This window comes from Fistularia commersonii, chromosome 18 (genome assembly GCF_037954325.1).
Source record: "Fistularia commersonii isolate RoL2024-O1a breed Wild chromosome 18, RoL_Fcom_v1.0, whole genome shotgun sequence".
In the NCBI taxonomy this organism is placed as follows: domain Eukaryota; kingdom Metazoa; phylum Chordata; class Actinopteri; order Syngnathiformes; family Fistulariidae; genus Fistularia; species Fistularia commersonii.
The window spans coordinates 11,714,689-11,731,901 of record NC_141301.1 but is presented as its reverse complement, the minus strand read 5'-3'; the positions used below and the strand labels follow the sequence as shown (position 1 = coordinate 11,731,901).

Below are 17,213 nucleotides of genomic sequence, written 5' to 3'. Positions count from 1 at the left end.
TCGTTTTTTAGACAAGATTCATACTTTTATTTCTGACCTTTTCACACATGCATGATTTACTTTTATTCCTTTTGTTTCTTGCTAGCTACATGAACTCTTAACATCCTTTTTTTCCCCAATATTCTTTCTTAATATAAAGAAGTTTGGGCTTTTTTTGGATTGGCAAGAGCACTCAGTCACTGTGAATTGATGTCAAAGCTGACCTTTGATTTTTTTTAATTTTTTTTTCATGACTATTTGAAAATCACCTGGGTTACAACTATTCATGACATTTTAAAGTTTATTATAACTCGTAACAGATATTGGAAATGGCAGACAGGCCTGTCTATGTAACTGTAGCATCATTAGCTGTAGCGTGTAATGCCATGTTATCATCATCATCATTATTAATATTATTATTATCATTATAAGTAGTTGTAGTAGTAGTTGTTGTTGCTGTGTATACTTTACTATTCAACTTAAAGTAATTAATGATAAGTTCATTAATTCCATTCATGACCAATAGTTGACAGAATATTTAACCTCATCTCCCAATTTTACTCAGTAATGTTTAATAGAACATCAGACATTAGTTCTCATAATTAAGGATACAATCAATAAACATTCAGTAAATGAGAGAGGTACAATATTGACAGTTTATAACTTATCAGAGGTGTATTTGGAGGCCTCTAATAAAATGTAATCGAAGTCTGTGCACCTAGTCCTGATTGATTTTACAATCATTAATTTGAGAAATGCAGTTGTCCGTCCATTTTCAGAGACTGTCCTCTTGCCTTTCTAAAAATGTCAGACTGCCTGTATGTTCATTTATTTAGTCTTTTCCCATGATCATTTCTCCCTCATGATTTCTATTTCATGTTTTATGTTTCCTTTCCTTGTGTCCGTTTATGTTCTGTGTGTGCGCGCGTTATCTGCGTGGTTGTGGCTGTGAGCAGAAGCTCTGGTGGTGCAGAAGAGTGGCAGCAGCAGTGTGCTAGCAGAGGGGAAGCCTGAGTCCTGTGGTAAGATGTTCCTGGTAGAGTGGCTGGCGTGACAGCTGCTTTTATACATGCTTCAGACCGTGGTGTGAAAATGCCTCTAGATGTTTGATTACACACAGTGAGTGCACTGTTTTAATTTATTTTTATATCATGTCATGCCATGTCACAGCTGGAGAACTCTTGAGAGTTGGCACAGAATAACATCAACCTTGAGATCACCTGAACTGTAGTTCAAGTATTACTTTTTGAACAGGAAATGAAGGAAGTAAATTATTTCTCATCATTAAATTCTTGTCTTCCTTAATTAACTGTCATCATTTAGTCAATTGTTCATTTCAATTAACCTTACAGTGATCACACATTAAAGTCTTTTTATGTCCTGGGCCTGTTTAGGGGGCCAAGTAACAAACATAAATGTAGCAGGCTTAAAAACCAGCGGCAAAGAAGAAAACAATACTAACAACAAATAGAGAAACCAAAAATTTGGACCCACATACTGTATCACTCGCACTTCAGAAGTGTAAATTTGTGATTGTTTTGGATTATAGACATTCTACATGCTCAACTCCAAAGGATTCATGAAACAAAACAAAGATAGAAAATAATATCCAAACAAGTGAAATGCGATGATGATAGTTTATTGTTGTAATTTCAAACAATACAATGTTTGAGAGAGGGGATAGAACTGATTTGTTATACATACTATCTCCCTTTTCAATATCAGCTATTCCTCAATATCGCATTTGTGCATGTGCTGTCCATAAACCTTGAAAATTGTTTTTCTGAGTCAATCTTAAAAGCTATATATAACACCAACACTTGGGATCTGAAGTTATCTATTAAAACCAACACAGCATGTACATTGCTCGGCATAATATCCAGGCAAATATATGTTATACCCCCATGTTAGCCAGCAGACTTACGATTAATGATTGAAATCTGAGACATCCTCTTTCCTCGTGGACTACAAAGTCATCTTTTTCTCTCAAATTATACAATACATGATAGTTTTCGTATTTTGTTTATTTTGCGTTCAGTTAAATGAAATGACCTTGAGGAGCATTCAAGCCTTCACAGAAATAAGCAAAATTACTCTTTCATCAGGCATCCACCGTGTCCTCGACTGGTGACAATTTTCACGTTTCCAGTAAAATATTAACATTTTCAGAATGATTTGACTTTCAAGATTTACTCTCTAACCTTCGTAGGATTCGGATATTTTGAGTTTCTGATTTGTGATTTTCTGATGGCAGTGTTGTGACTGTATTAAAGGTCAGATAATTCTCCAGAGCATATCCTCAAAAACGGTGCTGATAACTGATCAGTTAAACCTTTTGAATAATACATTAGTTGAGATGGATTACCCTCATATGTGATGATGTCACACTCCCACTGATGGTTAATATTTGCCTACACAGTGTTCTGTTAACTTTGAAAAATAAAACAAAAAAAAAAATGCATCTTGAGGCAAATTCACCCTTGATCTCTAAGCAATATGGCTTCTCATTTTCATAAACACTTTGGTCTCCTCCCTCTTCCTTTTCCGTCCTATTCCTTCTGCCTACTGCTCTATCATACCCTTTATTCCCTCACAAGCTAGATTGTTGTGTCCCCTAACCGCTCTTCATCTACTAGCTTTTGCGCCTTTCAATCTCAAAAATCCGTCCCGCTATCGCCCTTATCGATCCACTCGCCCGTGGTTGATGCTGCACTTGCCTGAAAAACTCTTGACACAACAAATAAACTTGTTTTTGTTGTGTCACAACTCACAGTTCAGCACAATTTACAAACCATTTTAGAAAGATGTTTGAGGCTGGCACATTATTGCTGGAAGATCTCCATGGTATTACAAGTCGATATGAGCATTTAACATTCTTAACATTGTGTTTTCTTCCTTGTTTTGTTCGGTCTTTCCAGTTATTATCAACCCAGACAGTAGATAAGATGCAGTCACTTTTTGTCATGCCAATGAAACACCCAGAGTGATGTCACAAGTGTCTGGGTTGCCTTATCGGTTTTGAACATCACCTCGAATGACAGGCTTAGCAAAAGTATTTGGATTGGAAAATTTCATCCACGTGGATTATTTTGTTGTCAATTCAGCTATTTGGATAGCTGCTAATGTAGATTTCGTTTTCCTTAAGCCCAGTAGACAAAGTCACTGTACAGATTATCTCTCTCATCTGGTTTCTAGTTAGCGTCAGAGCTACTGGCTAGTTCCGTCAGTCTGTTTACATGACATCATGCATCCTACATCACTGAAAATGGCTTATATGAGGGGTCCAGATCTATGTCTCGAAGTGACAGCCAGTTTTTTCAAAGCATTCCCTGTGACTCATGAGAAAAAAAAACAACGTTCATATATTGTATTATTTGCAAAATGCAATTTTTCCCACTAAACTGAGGAGTCGGGAAGTATGCATTTTCTTTTAACTTGACGAGACAATGTTATGTGTTTACGTCCTGTCCATTTTACTTTTAGGTCTTGTCCAGCGATGTGTAATCATCCAGAAAGATGAAAACGGCTTTGGGCTCACAGTCAGTGGTGACAACCCAGTGTTTGTGCAGCTTGTCAAAGAAGGTAAGCTTTAGTTTCAACCTTTAAAGGAGACGGAACATGATATAATTACAAAGACAACTCTTGATCGTTATCACCACTCTGGAATTTTCGTAACGTAGTCATCATCTGAACCCACTGAGTGGTTATTTCCTGATTTGTTGAAACTTGTGTCCTTTTGCTGACCGGTTTTATCCACGCAAGTGGACTAGTTGTATTCTTGCTTCTTAAGTTCGTCACCTTCAAAATATTGGGCATGTCTAGTTGAGATAAGATTTATCAGCAACTGTAGTGAAGTAGATAAGGACTATTTTGTTTCTTATATACATGAAGAAAAAAACCATAATAATATAATTGACTTTCTTTTATATTTTCTTAACACTAGTGGGATGCGAAAGTGGGAAGAGAAAATTCCAAAAAGTTTTATATTTCCACACAGATGTAAAATTTAAGATCTAAAAAATCAAATAGTGATCAGTCTTAAGATTTAATAAAAACAGACACAAATCATCAGCTTTATGCTGTTTGCTATAGCGTCATAATTGTATGTCTCATACGCAAATCCCTTTACTTCTGGTAGAGCTGTGAAACGGGTCTTTCTTGTAATATAACCACTGTTATGGTGTTTCAAGATTGTTCTCAAATAGTCCCTTTGCAACATCTTATCTGTCAAAGCTACATGGTGCATCTGTTCCACAGAAATGTCAGCAGCTCCGCTTGTTCTACATGTTTTCCTGTTTCTTGAACACTCCTTTTCTTTTGTGTTTGTCAGATGGCGCTGCAATGCGGGCAGGTGTGCAGACAGGGGACAGGATCATCAAGGTACTATGGTTTTGTTTTTCTTTCTGTCGTCAGCCTGTAGTTTGTTCGGTATTAATACAAAGGCTTTAGGCTGCCACCTTGTGGTTAGTCAGTGTTGCTCCTCCCTTTTTCAAGGAATCTAATTGATGCAACCGACTATCGAGACTGTTCTCTAGAATGAAATCAGGATTTTTATTTTTATTCTGCTCAAAAATACACTGCTTTCCAACAGGTCAACGGAACCCTTGTTACCCATTCTAATCACATTGAGGTGGTGAAGCTCATCAAATGTAAGCCCTCCCGCCTTCTCGATGTCATTGCATGTAGTATTTACTTTGGGAAGCATCTGAAATATATATTTTTTAATAGATTGCATTTAGACAAGTGGCTTCTCAAATAAATCTCATATCCCTTTGATGTGTCTGTCCTAGCCGGCTCATATGTGGCCCTCACGGTGCTTGGTCGCCCTCCAGGGCTTGCCCAGATCCCTTTGTCTGAAGGAGAGTCTGAAATGTTGGGCGTTAGCATTTCCTCTCCAAACTCTCCAGCAGCAGAACGCCCCTATAGTCCTCAGGACCGGCTCTCCTCACAACCACCATGGGTACTGTCTTCGTTCATCACTTAACGTCTGTTGCCCGTTTCTCGTGTTTTCCAGTCGAACCAGGGTCTGGTGTTTTTGTTTGTTAGTTTGTTTTTGGACTTTTATATTACAAATTTGATATCTCGTTCAAAATGGGGTGCCTTGAATCTCATTCTCATACTTTTTTTTTTTTTTTTTTTTGACACTTACAGCATGTTTCATTTCTTCTACTCATTGTACTCGCGTAAATACTATAATAGATGTTTTCTTCTTGCCAATGCAAGTTATGTTTCTTTTATAATGTAATTTAATCCATTTCACTCTAGGATGAGAAAAACCTCTTTCGACAGGGCTAGTTTAGTACTTTATGTGCCACAACACTTACAAAGTTAATATGAGGTCACTAGTAGAGCCCTACTCCTGCTTTTATTTGAATTTCACTTGTTTTGGTGTCAAGGCTGTGAAGGAGGAGTACAACAGAAACCCCTCCCCCAAACTACTGAAAGACATCCAGGAACCTAAGAAACACATTCCACAGCCGCAGGGTCAGCTCTTCAGGACCACTGGGGCAACACAGGTACAGCCTTACCAGTCCACTTGTACATTTTCCCAGAATGCCAAAGTAACAAGGCATGAAAGGGATGTTCATGCACCAACAACACCTGTACATTTTTTGTGATCTTGTGTTGACTGTTCAAGCGAAACTGTAATTCCAAGCTTATTAGAGTATCTAATAAGAGTCTTTTTTCTGTGGAATTCCAAAAGTGTTGCCACTCTACTTGCTTGAGTTTGCTTCTCTGTATTTTAAAAACAGATGATGACATTTGTCTAATTACTAAAGTGTAAATAACAGTTTAAGCTTTTGAAGTTTACTGTTCTGTGTATAACTTTGGTCAGTATAAGTAATGAATCCTTAAACTTTTAGGAGGCTGTTCCAGGTGGTGATGCAGATGATGGTAGCACGTTTGAGACAGAGCACACACCCTCCTCAAAGGGAGACCACAGTACAGATGTGTCCTGGAGCAGCACACATGTAATTAGACTCCTCTTAAAATTCTAACCCCTTTAGAATTAATGATGACTAATATTGAGAATGTTTGTTAATGATCCAAACCACCAGCAGGTATCTTGTGGGTTTGGTCTTGGATCTCCAGAGAGTTTCTGCCCAAGGGAAACCTCCTGCCCCAGCCCAAAGAGCACACCCAGGAACAGCTTCAACTCCTGCCACTCCCCAGAAACAGAGGATGCCACTGACCTGGTAACTGCATATTTTGGGCCCATGGAAATACTTGTAAACGTTCAGTCCACTTTATTGCTCTTTAATCTGGTTAAAGCATTGGTAAAATGAGATTTGAGAAGTGATAGAAAGTCACCGGAAAAATTAAATCGAGAGAAATGTTTATTCCCTCACTGTACCATTTTGTTGTCTGCAGGACTCTCTGTCTCCTACAGTCAACAGTCCCTCCTCTTCTCGCCTCGTCTCACAAATTATTGGAGCTGAAGATGACTATTTTGATTCAGATCAGGAGCAGGTAATCTAAAATGGCTGCATTAGCATTGATATCACCAATATATAAATGCCAGTCGAGAGTAAATTAAAAAGGCAGTGAGCCATTAAAGAATCAAAGAAACGGTGGAACATAGCAAGTTTGAAAAATATTTTATGTAGATCCTGAATGATTTAAAATGTGAATTTTTTTTTTTTCAGACAAATGGACAGTGTAACCGTTTTAACAGCATTGAGCAGCTGAAGTCCCGGCCCGCCCACCTTGCAGCTTTCCTGCATCATGTCATCTCTCAGTTTGACCCTGCTCCTTTGGTAGGACCCCATTTTCTTCACAACTCGTGAAAGAATGTTTTGTTTTGTTTAATTTAATGTTTTCTTTCTATGTGTCTCTTCCTCGCTGCATTTAATATTCACAATTCTACATTCCTCAGCTGTGCTACCTCTATGCTGACCTTGTCAAGCAGACCAACTCCAAAGAGACAAGGCGGGTCTTCCTGGACCTTCACACCTTTTTTGTGGATCGGGGAGCAGTAAGCATTTTTTATGTTATACCCTGTGGCAGCAAGTCAGTTTATTATTTTCATTCTTTTCTGATTTTTTTTGTTTGTTTTTTTTTTGTCCAGATTATTTAGCAACTGACCTGTGTTTTAATTTCAGAATTTAAAAGTTGCTGTTCCAGAATCCATCTCTGTTGATCTAGGTTTGTATTTTAGGCTTTTGTCATGCTTCATGTGGTTTTCTACCCTGTGTGTCAAGTGATATTGAGGTTTTTTTTTGTTTATTTACACATACTGAACTTAAGTACTTCAGTTGCTGTCATAAAATACTTTGATCATCCTAATTATATCACTGTAGCTTGTATCATTACTACAAATTTCAAGTACTTTGCACTTATTTTGGATAATCATATTTAGTCCAGTTGTAAGGATTTGAGAAGCGCTTATTATGAAAGAATTATGTATGCATCTACATATGTTCACAGACCGGCGGCGGACAGAACTAATCCCGGAGGAAATAAACAGACATGTTCAAACACTACAAGACTCTTTGCTTCCAGACATTCAGAAGAATCTTGAGGATTTTCGGTAAATGCCTTTATTTTTTTTTACTTTTCATGAGTCGCGCCACTCAAGAAACCGGAGATTTACCAAATAAACGATCAAGAATTTGTGTCTAAATATGTAATTCTTTAAAGTCTTAATGTCATGATTCGTCGTATTCAACGGACCATAATTTATAGCACAATGTGCTTTGGCTTTCAGACAGAAGCGCAGTATGGGTCTTACAGTGGCAGAAGTGGAGCTATCCAGATTGGATCAAGAACGAGTGAGAGACCGTGTCACACTTGAGCGTGAACGCTCATATGCAGAAAATATCATTACCAAGATTGAAGATATCCTGTAAGTGACTGATACACTGATGCACACGTGCTGCCACTGCTTTCATTATAGCAACTCATGTATTTTTCTTTGCCTTAAGGGTTACTACTCAGACAGCAGAGGAAGAGAAGTGGTAAGCAAAAAAAAATTGGTTAGCATTTTTGGAAGTGAAAGAATATTTTTTAAAGGCGCACGGCTTTTTTATTTATTCATTGATTTTCACTCTTGCTTACGGATTATTGTAGAAAGCTACAATAGCTAAACTAATATCTTCCAGCGATTAATCATTGTGGGGTTTATAAGGATTAGAGACTGGACAGATGTTGCGGTGCCATTCATGCCACTAAAAATGTTGCACTTGGATGTATTTTTGTGACGTGATTAGAAAAATATATTTAAAAAGTTGATGGATGAAAGTAGTCTTCATTAAAATGCCATATGGCAAAAGCCTGCCACTTGTGGTTTGCGTCGAACTTGTACAAGGACGAGAAAGACACATGGCGTGAGCCACCATCTGGACATTTCTTTTGGATAGTGCCATTCCCTTGTGGTTTTGGTTGTATGTCACAATTGAGCAGCTGGCTTCAGGTATTGTCTTTCTTTCTTCTTTTTTTTTCTCCCAAACTAAGCACTACAATGCAGTATGTTATATACACATACATGAAGCACCTTGGAGTGAGGGTCAAGGAGCCTCGGAGTCTGGAGTCCAAAAGGGTCCGGATCAACTTCCTTCCTAAGATTAAGGTATGTAATTTCCCCCTTTGCTCAGCCAGGCTCTTGTTCCCTTCCATGAACTGACAGTATGTTATTTACCTTGATTTTAACACATCAGAAAAGCATAAAGCCAGAAAAGGAAGGAGAGGAGAAAGTAAAGAAACCAAGATTTCCAAGCATCCTGGGGCCTCAGCGCAGACCTAGCCGCATTGAAGCGGCATCAGGCAAGTTGAAACCAATTTAATCAAACCACATTTATGAGAAAACTATAGAAGCGTTTTAAACTTCTCACTTCACTTCTCCAATTATTCAGTTGGTAAAGCCCTCGATGGGCGCCCCCGACCTCAGAAACAGTTATCTCAGCCGACATTGGGAGCCAATGAGAGCGCGGAAGCCGTACGATTAAGAGGAAGCCAATCCAGTGAGGGCTCTGAGCTCATACACTCCACGTCGGTAGCCTCCTCATCCCCAAACAGTAACACCTATAGCTCAGATGGTAGCCGTGACACTGATATAAGTGAGTGACCAAGCCAGTGAATTCCACTTGTATACCGACAGAGCAGCCAATTCTAACTGTGTATCTCTTCCAGGTGGGACCCCAACCTCAGGCCCCACCAGGTTGAGTGATGGACTTCAGTGTGACACCCTGGATGGGTTGCCGTACCCAACATCACACTTAGACCTTTGCAGTTTGGACCAGTTACAAGAAGAAGACCGAGAAAATGACAGGTGGATTTACAGACCTATTAACAGCATTACCTGTGTTTTTTTTTTTTTTCTTATAAAGCAATCTTGCTTTACTATTGTTTTCGCTCTTCATATTTTAGACCTCATGAGGGAACACCAAAAGCCATAAGAAGGTGAGCATGCCTGTTAGATTGTCACGTCTCACCTAAATAGACGTGGAAAATGTGCCAGATTAAAACCCAGTTCCGTCTGTCTTCACAAGGCTCGAGGGACTTGGTGCGGCTGATGTACAGAGCGAGGATGACCAGGGAACAGACTCTGAGCATGACCCCCCAAACTGGCAGCAGCTGGTGGGACGGGAGGTCCTAGCCGGTCTCAGGCCTCATGAAATAAAGCGGCAGGAAGTAATAAATGGTGTGGATTTAATTAAAACCTCTTCCAAGTATCATGAATGACAATTTAATATTTTGAAATACCATGTTATGTGAAAAAAGACATCTGCATCATTTGAGGGTTGGCTGGGAAGTTTACCAAGTTGTTGCCAAATACTTCTCATGCTGAGTTATGTAAATGATCTCCCATATCAAATAACCATCTTGCATTGTGTCTGCAGAGCTGTTTTATACTGAACGGGCGCATGTGCGAATGCTGAAGGTCCTGGACAGTGTTTTCTACCAGAAGCTCTCGAAAGAGGCCATCCTGCCTCCCACGGATATCCGAAACATTTTTACCAATCTTGATGATATTCTGCATCTTCATGGTAAACACGCATACACTTGGAATAGTTTGCAGTTCATGGTTTTTACCCCGTGATTGTAGAAATCCAAAAGTGGCGCCAAAGGTTAGATGTAAAACCAGAAAATTAAATAAATAAAAGTTAAGTCTCAAGGATTTTTGTGCGCACAAAAGAGCGAGAACTTATTTCAACTTATTTCCATTTGTATTCATCTCCTTTCTTGCTTCCTTTCTTTCTCACATGCACACACTGATTGTCCATCGGCGTCTCCTCTTTGAATTTCAGTTTCAATACTGGAGCAAATGGCTGCTGTTCGAAAGAGAAATGAGACTTCGGTAATTGATCAGATAGGAGATGACTTGCTCTCCTGGGTGAGTACAGCTCTCAGGTTGAAATTGCATTTCTTTAAAAAAATTTTTATTGAATACATATTGAAGATGGCCGATGATGTGGGAAACGTGTATTGTGGACAAAGAAACTAAAGTGTTACCCAGCTTTCTTTTGCAGCAGGAAAAATGCTGTGAAATGGCTTTTTGTCCATTCTTATATCTCCTTTTTGTGTGTTTTGTTGTTTTTTTATTGTGTGACTGTAAATTCCGAACGTTAAGCTGTGGCTTTTTTCACATGCTTTGAACACTACGACTTAAACAATGGGGGCTAATGAGCTTCACGCCGCTAAAATGTTTATCCTCGGCACATCGGACCAATTCAATGACCGGGAAACTCTGAGGCCGTTTAACTCCGACACCGAAGAAGACTGCTTTGACGGTTTTAGCGCGCAGGAGGAAGCCCAAGATAGTGATCAGCTCGCCGGTGCGGCTTATATTGGGGCGTGCTCAATAGTCTTGAAATGTGCGTGCGTGCGTGCGTGGTATAAAAGCATTCAAAAATGTTCTTCACTTTTACAATATAAAAAGTTTCAAAGCCTTAAGAATGGCATAACAAACACTCTACTTAATTGGAAGAACTTTATAGAAGTAGTGTATAATAGGATAAGTGTGAAATGGAAGCATGCTTCTCAGTAAATGGACATTTCAAACAGTGGCCCAGATTTGCCTGACATTTCAGCACTAGATATGTTTGATCTACACAAGATTTGAGACAGCCATGTATCAGTTGGCAGCGTAGTCTAAGATATCTCTATAGGGGATAAGTAGGGTAAGTGGTCCCCCGAGGGTCGGAGCATTGATCGTCAATGGATAAAGTTGAGCTGTCTCTGCAGCAAGAACCTAAGCCTGGCCCCCTTCTGGGAATTACTACTGAATTTGGTTAAATACTAGTCATCTCCATGGCAACTACCCCTGACCCACATCGACGGAGTGACTGATCTGTCCGTCTTGTTCCTCTTGTCTTGGTTTGGGTGGTCGCAGTTCAGCGGCGGAGAGGAAGAGAAGATCAAGCAGGCTGTGGGGACATTCTGCAGTAACCAGCCTTTTGCTCTCGAGATCATCAAGACCAAACAGAAAAAGGACTCACGTTTCACTTCATTTATCCAGGTAATAATGGCCTCAACTGAAGTAATGGTCAGATTGATGTGATGAAATTGCGGGGTTTTGCTCAGAATATATAAAAAGGAAATACATGGGATTCTTTCAATTTAGGAATTTTGCTAATATACTCTATTTTGATAGTTCACTCACAAACCGAAGTTGATTTTGTTGGTTGTATATTTATTTTCCTTTGTAGGAAGCGGAAAGTAACAGATTGTGTCGCCGACTGCAACTCAAAGACATCATTCCTGTAGAGATGCAAAGAATCACCAAATACCCCCTGCTGTTAGACAACATCTTGAAATACACAGGTGCTCTACAGTCTTTATTATCTTTAAGAACCACCACCCGGCATGTCTCATTTAATTTTTGGTAGATTACGACAGTCATGCTACTTAACTTTTAAAAAAGTCATATAAACGCTATCCTGGAACGGATTTTAAAGGCTATGTAATGCGAATGTACTAAATTATTTAATGTGATTGGAAATCTGCTATTTCAGTTGAAGAAAAGTGGATAAAAATGAGACACTTGATGTCTTAAGCAGGGGTCTGTAGAGCAACATGCCAGTGAACTGTGATCTACAGTGACAAATGAACAGATTAGCCTGTTAATGGTCCTGGGGCAGTGGTGCGCATTTTGGAGAATGTCTAACCCGTTATTTGGATCATCATTCCAGTCTTGGCTTGGTTTTTGGTATCACACAGAGACAGCACTAACAATAAAATATAACCAGCTATTATGCCAACATAATGCCCTTCCCCACTCTATAATAATTGATGAGAGTCGCAATGTGTTAATGGACAGGGGAAATATCAATTTGCTGGACGGCCCCCAGTGGGGGAAGCTGGCTGGCTGTAGTTCTTAGTAGATATCATTGATGCCATGATATCTTTCAGATAACACAGTGGAGAAGGACAAGGTGAAGCAGGCGGCCGACTGCTGCAGAAAGATCCTCAATCATGTCAACCAGGCTGTAAAGGAATCTGAGGACAAGCAGGTGGAGTGGTGTTTTTTTTTAAATCACAGTTCTGTTTTACTTCATTTTATACTTTTTCTTGCCCTCCGCCCCTTCCATTTCATTCCAAAGCCCAAATATTATCCCTTACCTTCTCTCCTCTCCAGACAGTGGTCTCATTTTGAAAAGTTCTTATTTAACCTCTTCTGTTTCTCCACTGTTGTTCCACTAGAGGTTGGAAGACTACCAGAGAAGATTGGACCTGTCATCTTTAAAACAGACAGACAACCCCCTGATTGTGGAGCTAAAGGTGAATTACCCACATTATCCTTTCTGCATCAGTAACTGTACATCTAAACTTCTTTTAATTGTCTGCAAAGTGAAAAAGTACAGTTGTGTGGGAATGGCTCCAAAGACTCTTAGCCAATTAATTCTAATGTCTGCTTTTTTAAACATTCTTGTCACAAATCAATCAGAACCTGGATCTAACTAAGAAGACAATGGTGTACGAGGGACCTCTGTCATGGAAAGTGAATAAAGACAAAACTATTGGTTCGTAATCACCACATTTAAGCAATTTTATAAATGTGAATGATTTTTCTGTCACATCAACGTTCATATTTATCAGTCGACTTAAAACCCGTCTCTTTTTCTTCTTTAAGAGTTATACACTCTCCTCCTTGAGGACATCTTGGTCCTACTACAAAAACAAGATGAACGTCTGATCTTGAAATGTCACAGCAAAAACCTGGCCGGTACTGCAGATACCAAACAGATCTTCAGTCCCATCATCAAGCTCAACACTGTGCTGGTGCGCTCCGTGGCCACAGGTTAGTTCACGCCAAGGCATATTGTGCTGGAGGTTTATGAGATAGGATAGTTTTTTAAAAAAAAAAAGGATTCAGTTAGAAAAAAAAAAAACTCTCCAGACTCTCCAGAGTTAGCTATGCTGAAGATGCAATGTGAAAAATCGCACATTAAAGTCAGGCTTCATATGAGGGACATAATCCTGATTCACCTCAACTCAATTCTTCTTTCCACATTCTCCATTACCAGACAACAAGTCCTTCTTCGTCCTCTCAATGTCGGACAACGGTGCCCAAATCTATGAGCTGATGGCGTCCACGGTCTCAGATCAGAGAACGTAAGACAAAATAAGACAAAAGATCCATCCTTTAGTCACTTTAATTGGTCTTGTTTGTGAGTAAACTGATTTTTTGTTTATTTTCTCTGGCAAGGTGGCAACGTTTAATCACCCAGAGAGCTGATGCCATGAAAGCTAAACCTCACAGTGACATGCCATTACCTCAAACGGAGTACGTTGATTTATCTAATCTTTAGACTTTTATGTTTGGACTGCTGTCCCATCAAATGATTCTGTCAAACCTGTCATTAACTATTATAATGTATTTGCATGCCAGTGGGCAGCGAGACAGTGAAGAGATCATCACAGCTGGTGTCTCCAGGCCAAGCAAAGGTCCAGATCGCACATCTACAGGCAGCACTCAATCGACAGGTAATTGAAGCTGCTTTACCACTTTTGCTCCCATACTTTTTATTTACCGCTTATAATAGTCCATGCTTTTCAGCATTGTAGAGGGGTCCTCTGAAATTACAGCTCTTTATATGAATGCCATTTTATCTCCTCAGATAAAGAGAGCAGTCCAGCAGCGAGAAGTGTAATCCAGACCTCTCTGTCAGGTAATAATCCTTTTGAGGTTTTGAAAGCGGAGGAGGAAGAGGCAGACGATGACGAGGAAGAAGGTTTCGTTGATCCAGAACTTCCCTACCGAGTGGCTGAGGATGGCAGAGAAGGAGACTCCTTTAACCTCTTCCCCTCTAGAGCAGATGAAGCACTGAAGACATGTAAGTATTATGAATGGACTCTAAACGGATGCTACGGGTACAATTATCAATCATATAAGACAATTTGATTTTATGGTCAACTTGCACCGGGGGGATTGAAAATGGGCCCTGCTCTTGTCGTTTGCATCACAGTGGCAGCATTAAAACAGGTGTTGGTGACCCAGCTCATGTCACAGGAGGCTGCGGAGCGAACCAAACGCTCCACAGGGGCTCGTCTCCTCAGGACCACCTCTCTTCGGACCCCGGTAGATAAATGTGCAAGGGTCATGGTCCACAACGGCTCCGAGAGGAGCAACTCACAGACGGAGGATCCAGCTCAGGACCTGGGCTCCGGGGACACCGGCTTCTTCGACTCTCCTGAAGATTATGGTGAGAGTCCTATGTCTGAGGATTTGTCACTGCAGATCGAATAGGTATAAATTATAAGTAGCTTGACGTGAGATGTACAATCGCACTTAACACCCTTTTCACTTCTCTCAGCAGGTTATTTGGTTTTGGAGGGCTACGGCGGCACAGGGGAGACCAGCACAGATGATGACATCTTGGCATCGCCCACAGGGAAGCAGTTGAGCACGTCACAGGGCTGTGCCACTGATTCTGGCATCAACCTGAGGTTTTCTTCAGCATCACATGCTGGCAGCCTCTCCTCTTTTAGCAGACAAGTCCTATCTCATCTTAGAAACCTTCAGGCCAACCTCAACTATCTGAAGGTATCTGATAACCAGTCAACTTTTTTCACCTCATTGATGTACAAAGATGTAATTTTCATAAGAGATATGCTGTCTTTTTATACATTCATTATTTTTTCTTTTCTACAGGAGGTTGAAAACAAGTATAATAATCTAATACGCCAAAGGCCCGAGAGGTCAGCAGCAGACACAGATAACACAGGTAGCGCAATAAACGCAATAAAAGTCGCCGATGATTTCCTTGTTATCTGCGGGAAAATGTAAATAATTTCACCGCAGGTCATTTTTCTGACTGTGAACCTCAATTCTTTTTCCCAGATAAGAGATAGTGGGGGTTCTCGATGCGGCTGCTGGCTCTGGGCCCAAAGAGGAATTACTGACTCGTTGTCCGTTCCTACTTCATGAGTCCTGGACTTTTTGGACGTTCTATAAGCTTGTCCTCTCACTGCTGAGCCCCGCCCCCCCCCCTCCTCGTCTTCATCACAGTTGTCCCAGAGAATGAGAGACTGAGTGTGAGCAGAAACATTCAAAGGGTGCAGTCATCTTTGTGATGCCATAACCTCCTCCGTCAGCACAAGGCAATCAGTGAGGTGGAATTGCCCGGAAACCTCACCCATCTATTTACCCCCCTCCTCACCCCCAACCCCCTGCAAGAAAGAGAACTTATACCAAAATGTACAAAGATATGCATGTTTTATATATATACACATATATGTGTGTGTATGTGTGTGTTTGTATAGATGCACACACATATATATTTGTATATGTATATATATATATATATATGAAACACAAAAGAAGAAAAAGGAAAATTTTAAGATAATGTATTAAGATTTTTTTTTTTATCCCAAGATGTATTTATTTTCTTTTGTTTCATTTTTAAAAGTGTTTCCTGCATTGCTTGCATGCTTTTGGCCATGGTGTTACTATTTTGGCTGCTTCTCCTGCTTCAAGTCTCACAGGGTTAGTGTGAGTGTTTAGTGCACACTAGCATATGAGCATGCTAGCCTAGCTTACCCTGATGAAATGGTAGGAATATACTCAGACTGCTAGAGGCCAGAGTTGCACTGGTGATGGATAGATCCAATTTAAAATCTCTTGAATTGTGTTAAAGTCTAGAATTTCAGACAAATTCTAAGTGTGGTGTTAACTAGAATGAAGAGTCTGAAGGCTCTGATCTGGTCCTGTTACATTTCTGTGCCGCCTCCTTCATCTTCCTCTCGGTAAGGGGTACAATGCCTCTCCTATGCTCCTCTTCCCTTTGTGATTCTTTCCCTCCATTTCCCTGCCAACACGTATGGGTGTCATCTCTACAGCCGTGTGGCTTTCATGCTTACTTTCCCCTCCCTTATTCTGTATGTCATGCTTTCTCATCTGCCTTTGGGTGTCTTAACCCAAACCTCCTTTTCTGCAAGGAGCAGTGACGGTCTCTCTGTATGGGCTCCTGACAGAAACGCTGCTTCTTTCTGCTTCTCTTGGCAATCCTGATCTAAATGCCCGATACACTAATAATGTCATGAAGTTCAACATATACTGTACAATGATCCAGTTGGAAGGTTATGCATAAGTTTAATAAATAAACGGTGCCACAACATGTTCGAAAAGAAATACAGACATCTTCTGAGCATTGCCATGTGTATTGCTTTTCGGGTCATGAGATGTTCAGAGATGTCCAATGCTCACGGGTACCGGTTGAATATGCGGCTTACATATTACTAAATCAATTTTCATTTAATGGGGAAATGATTAAAACACTTCCTGAACCAGCTATGACAGAACATCCACAAAGTCATCTGTCACTTTTGACCTGAGAAATGAAACCGCAAAAAACGTTCAAAATTTTCCTATGTTTGGTTCAATTTGCTTGCGACAAATCTATTAAAATCAGAAATCTTTTCCATCATTCTGCTTTTGTCAATTCCCCTGATGATTTTTACTCGACCTGGGAGACGTGAGACTCCTTAATACTAAATTCCCCCTGATGGTGGTTATTCAAACTTCAAAACAGATGGGTTGTGTAAGCCACACATAGCTGCATAACCCAGGGAAAAATGTATGTCTGATGCAGCTTCTCTTGACTATACAAATATAAAAATGGACACGCAAAACAGAAATGCAGCAGTCAGCCTCTGCGTGCCCTGCTGCCTTGTTCGTGGACATGGAGCATAAAGTGGCGATCCTTCATTTCACAGTTTGCCTGCTGAATCAGGATTTGAACATATTCATCATTTTTATATAGTGTCAAAGGTCCTAACTCATTAATTTAGCT

General features: G+C 40.1%; 1 protein-coding gene across 6 annotated transcripts in view; it reads left to right on the top strand.

The window, feature by feature from the left end:
• The window catches only part of arhgef12a (Rho guanine nucleotide exchange factor (GEF) 12a), a 36,579-nt gene extending 20,025 nt beyond the window's left edge, over positions 1–16,554 (top strand). Inside the window, exons 5-41 of one of the 6 annotated variants that reach the window (XM_086164346.1) lie at positions 936–1,001; positions 3,463–3,561; positions 4,310–4,359; positions 4,571–4,628; positions 4,770–4,939; positions 5,376–5,495; positions 5,844–5,951; positions 6,042–6,176; positions 6,352–6,450; positions 6,627–6,737; positions 6,857–6,955; positions 7,083–7,125; positions 7,408–7,510; positions 7,688–7,825; positions 7,905–7,937; positions 8,434–8,548; positions 8,637–8,742; positions 8,832–9,035; positions 9,109–9,247; positions 9,346–9,378; positions 9,468–9,619; positions 9,819–9,965; positions 10,227–10,312; positions 11,312–11,437; positions 11,628–11,742; positions 12,331–12,431; positions 12,622–12,699; positions 12,866–12,941; positions 13,052–13,219; positions 13,446–13,533; positions 13,628–13,705; positions 13,811–13,905; positions 14,040–14,255; positions 14,388–14,624; positions 14,736–14,965; positions 15,074–15,146; positions 15,263–16,554. In XM_086164346.1, the coding sequence (XP_086020472.1) occupies positions 936–1,001; positions 3,463–3,561; positions 4,310–4,359; positions 4,571–4,628; positions 4,770–4,939; positions 5,376–5,495; positions 5,844–5,951; positions 6,042–6,176; positions 6,352–6,450; positions 6,627–6,737; positions 6,857–6,955; positions 7,083–7,125; positions 7,408–7,510; positions 7,688–7,825; positions 7,905–7,937; positions 8,434–8,548; positions 8,637–8,742; positions 8,832–9,035; positions 9,109–9,247; positions 9,346–9,378; positions 9,468–9,619; positions 9,819–9,965; positions 10,227–10,312; positions 11,312–11,437; positions 11,628–11,742; positions 12,331–12,431; positions 12,622–12,699; positions 12,866–12,941; positions 13,052–13,219; positions 13,446–13,533; positions 13,628–13,705; positions 13,811–13,905; positions 14,040–14,255; positions 14,388–14,624; positions 14,736–14,965; positions 15,074–15,146; positions 15,263–15,273 (4,106 nt within the window). In that variant the 3' untranslated portion in view covers positions 15,274–16,554. Of the gene's footprint in view, positions 1–935; positions 1,002–3,462; positions 3,562–4,309; positions 4,360–4,570; positions 4,629–4,769; positions 4,940–5,375; positions 5,496–5,843; positions 5,952–6,038; positions 6,177–6,351; positions 6,451–6,626; positions 6,738–6,856; positions 6,956–7,082; positions 7,126–7,407; positions 7,511–7,687; positions 7,826–7,904; positions 7,938–8,433; positions 8,549–8,636; positions 8,743–8,831; positions 9,036–9,108; positions 9,248–9,345; positions 9,379–9,467; positions 9,620–9,818; positions 9,966–10,226; positions 10,313–11,311; positions 11,438–11,627; positions 11,743–12,330; positions 12,432–12,621; positions 12,700–12,865; positions 12,942–13,051; positions 13,220–13,445; positions 13,534–13,627; positions 13,706–13,810; positions 13,906–14,039; positions 14,256–14,387; positions 14,625–14,735; positions 14,966–15,073; positions 15,147–15,262 lie in introns of all 6 variants that reach the window. The other 5 variants (XM_086164347.1, XM_086164345.1, XM_086164350.1 and 2 more) reach the window with 5 other exon arrangements.
• Positions 16,555–17,213: the final 659 nt, after the last annotated feature.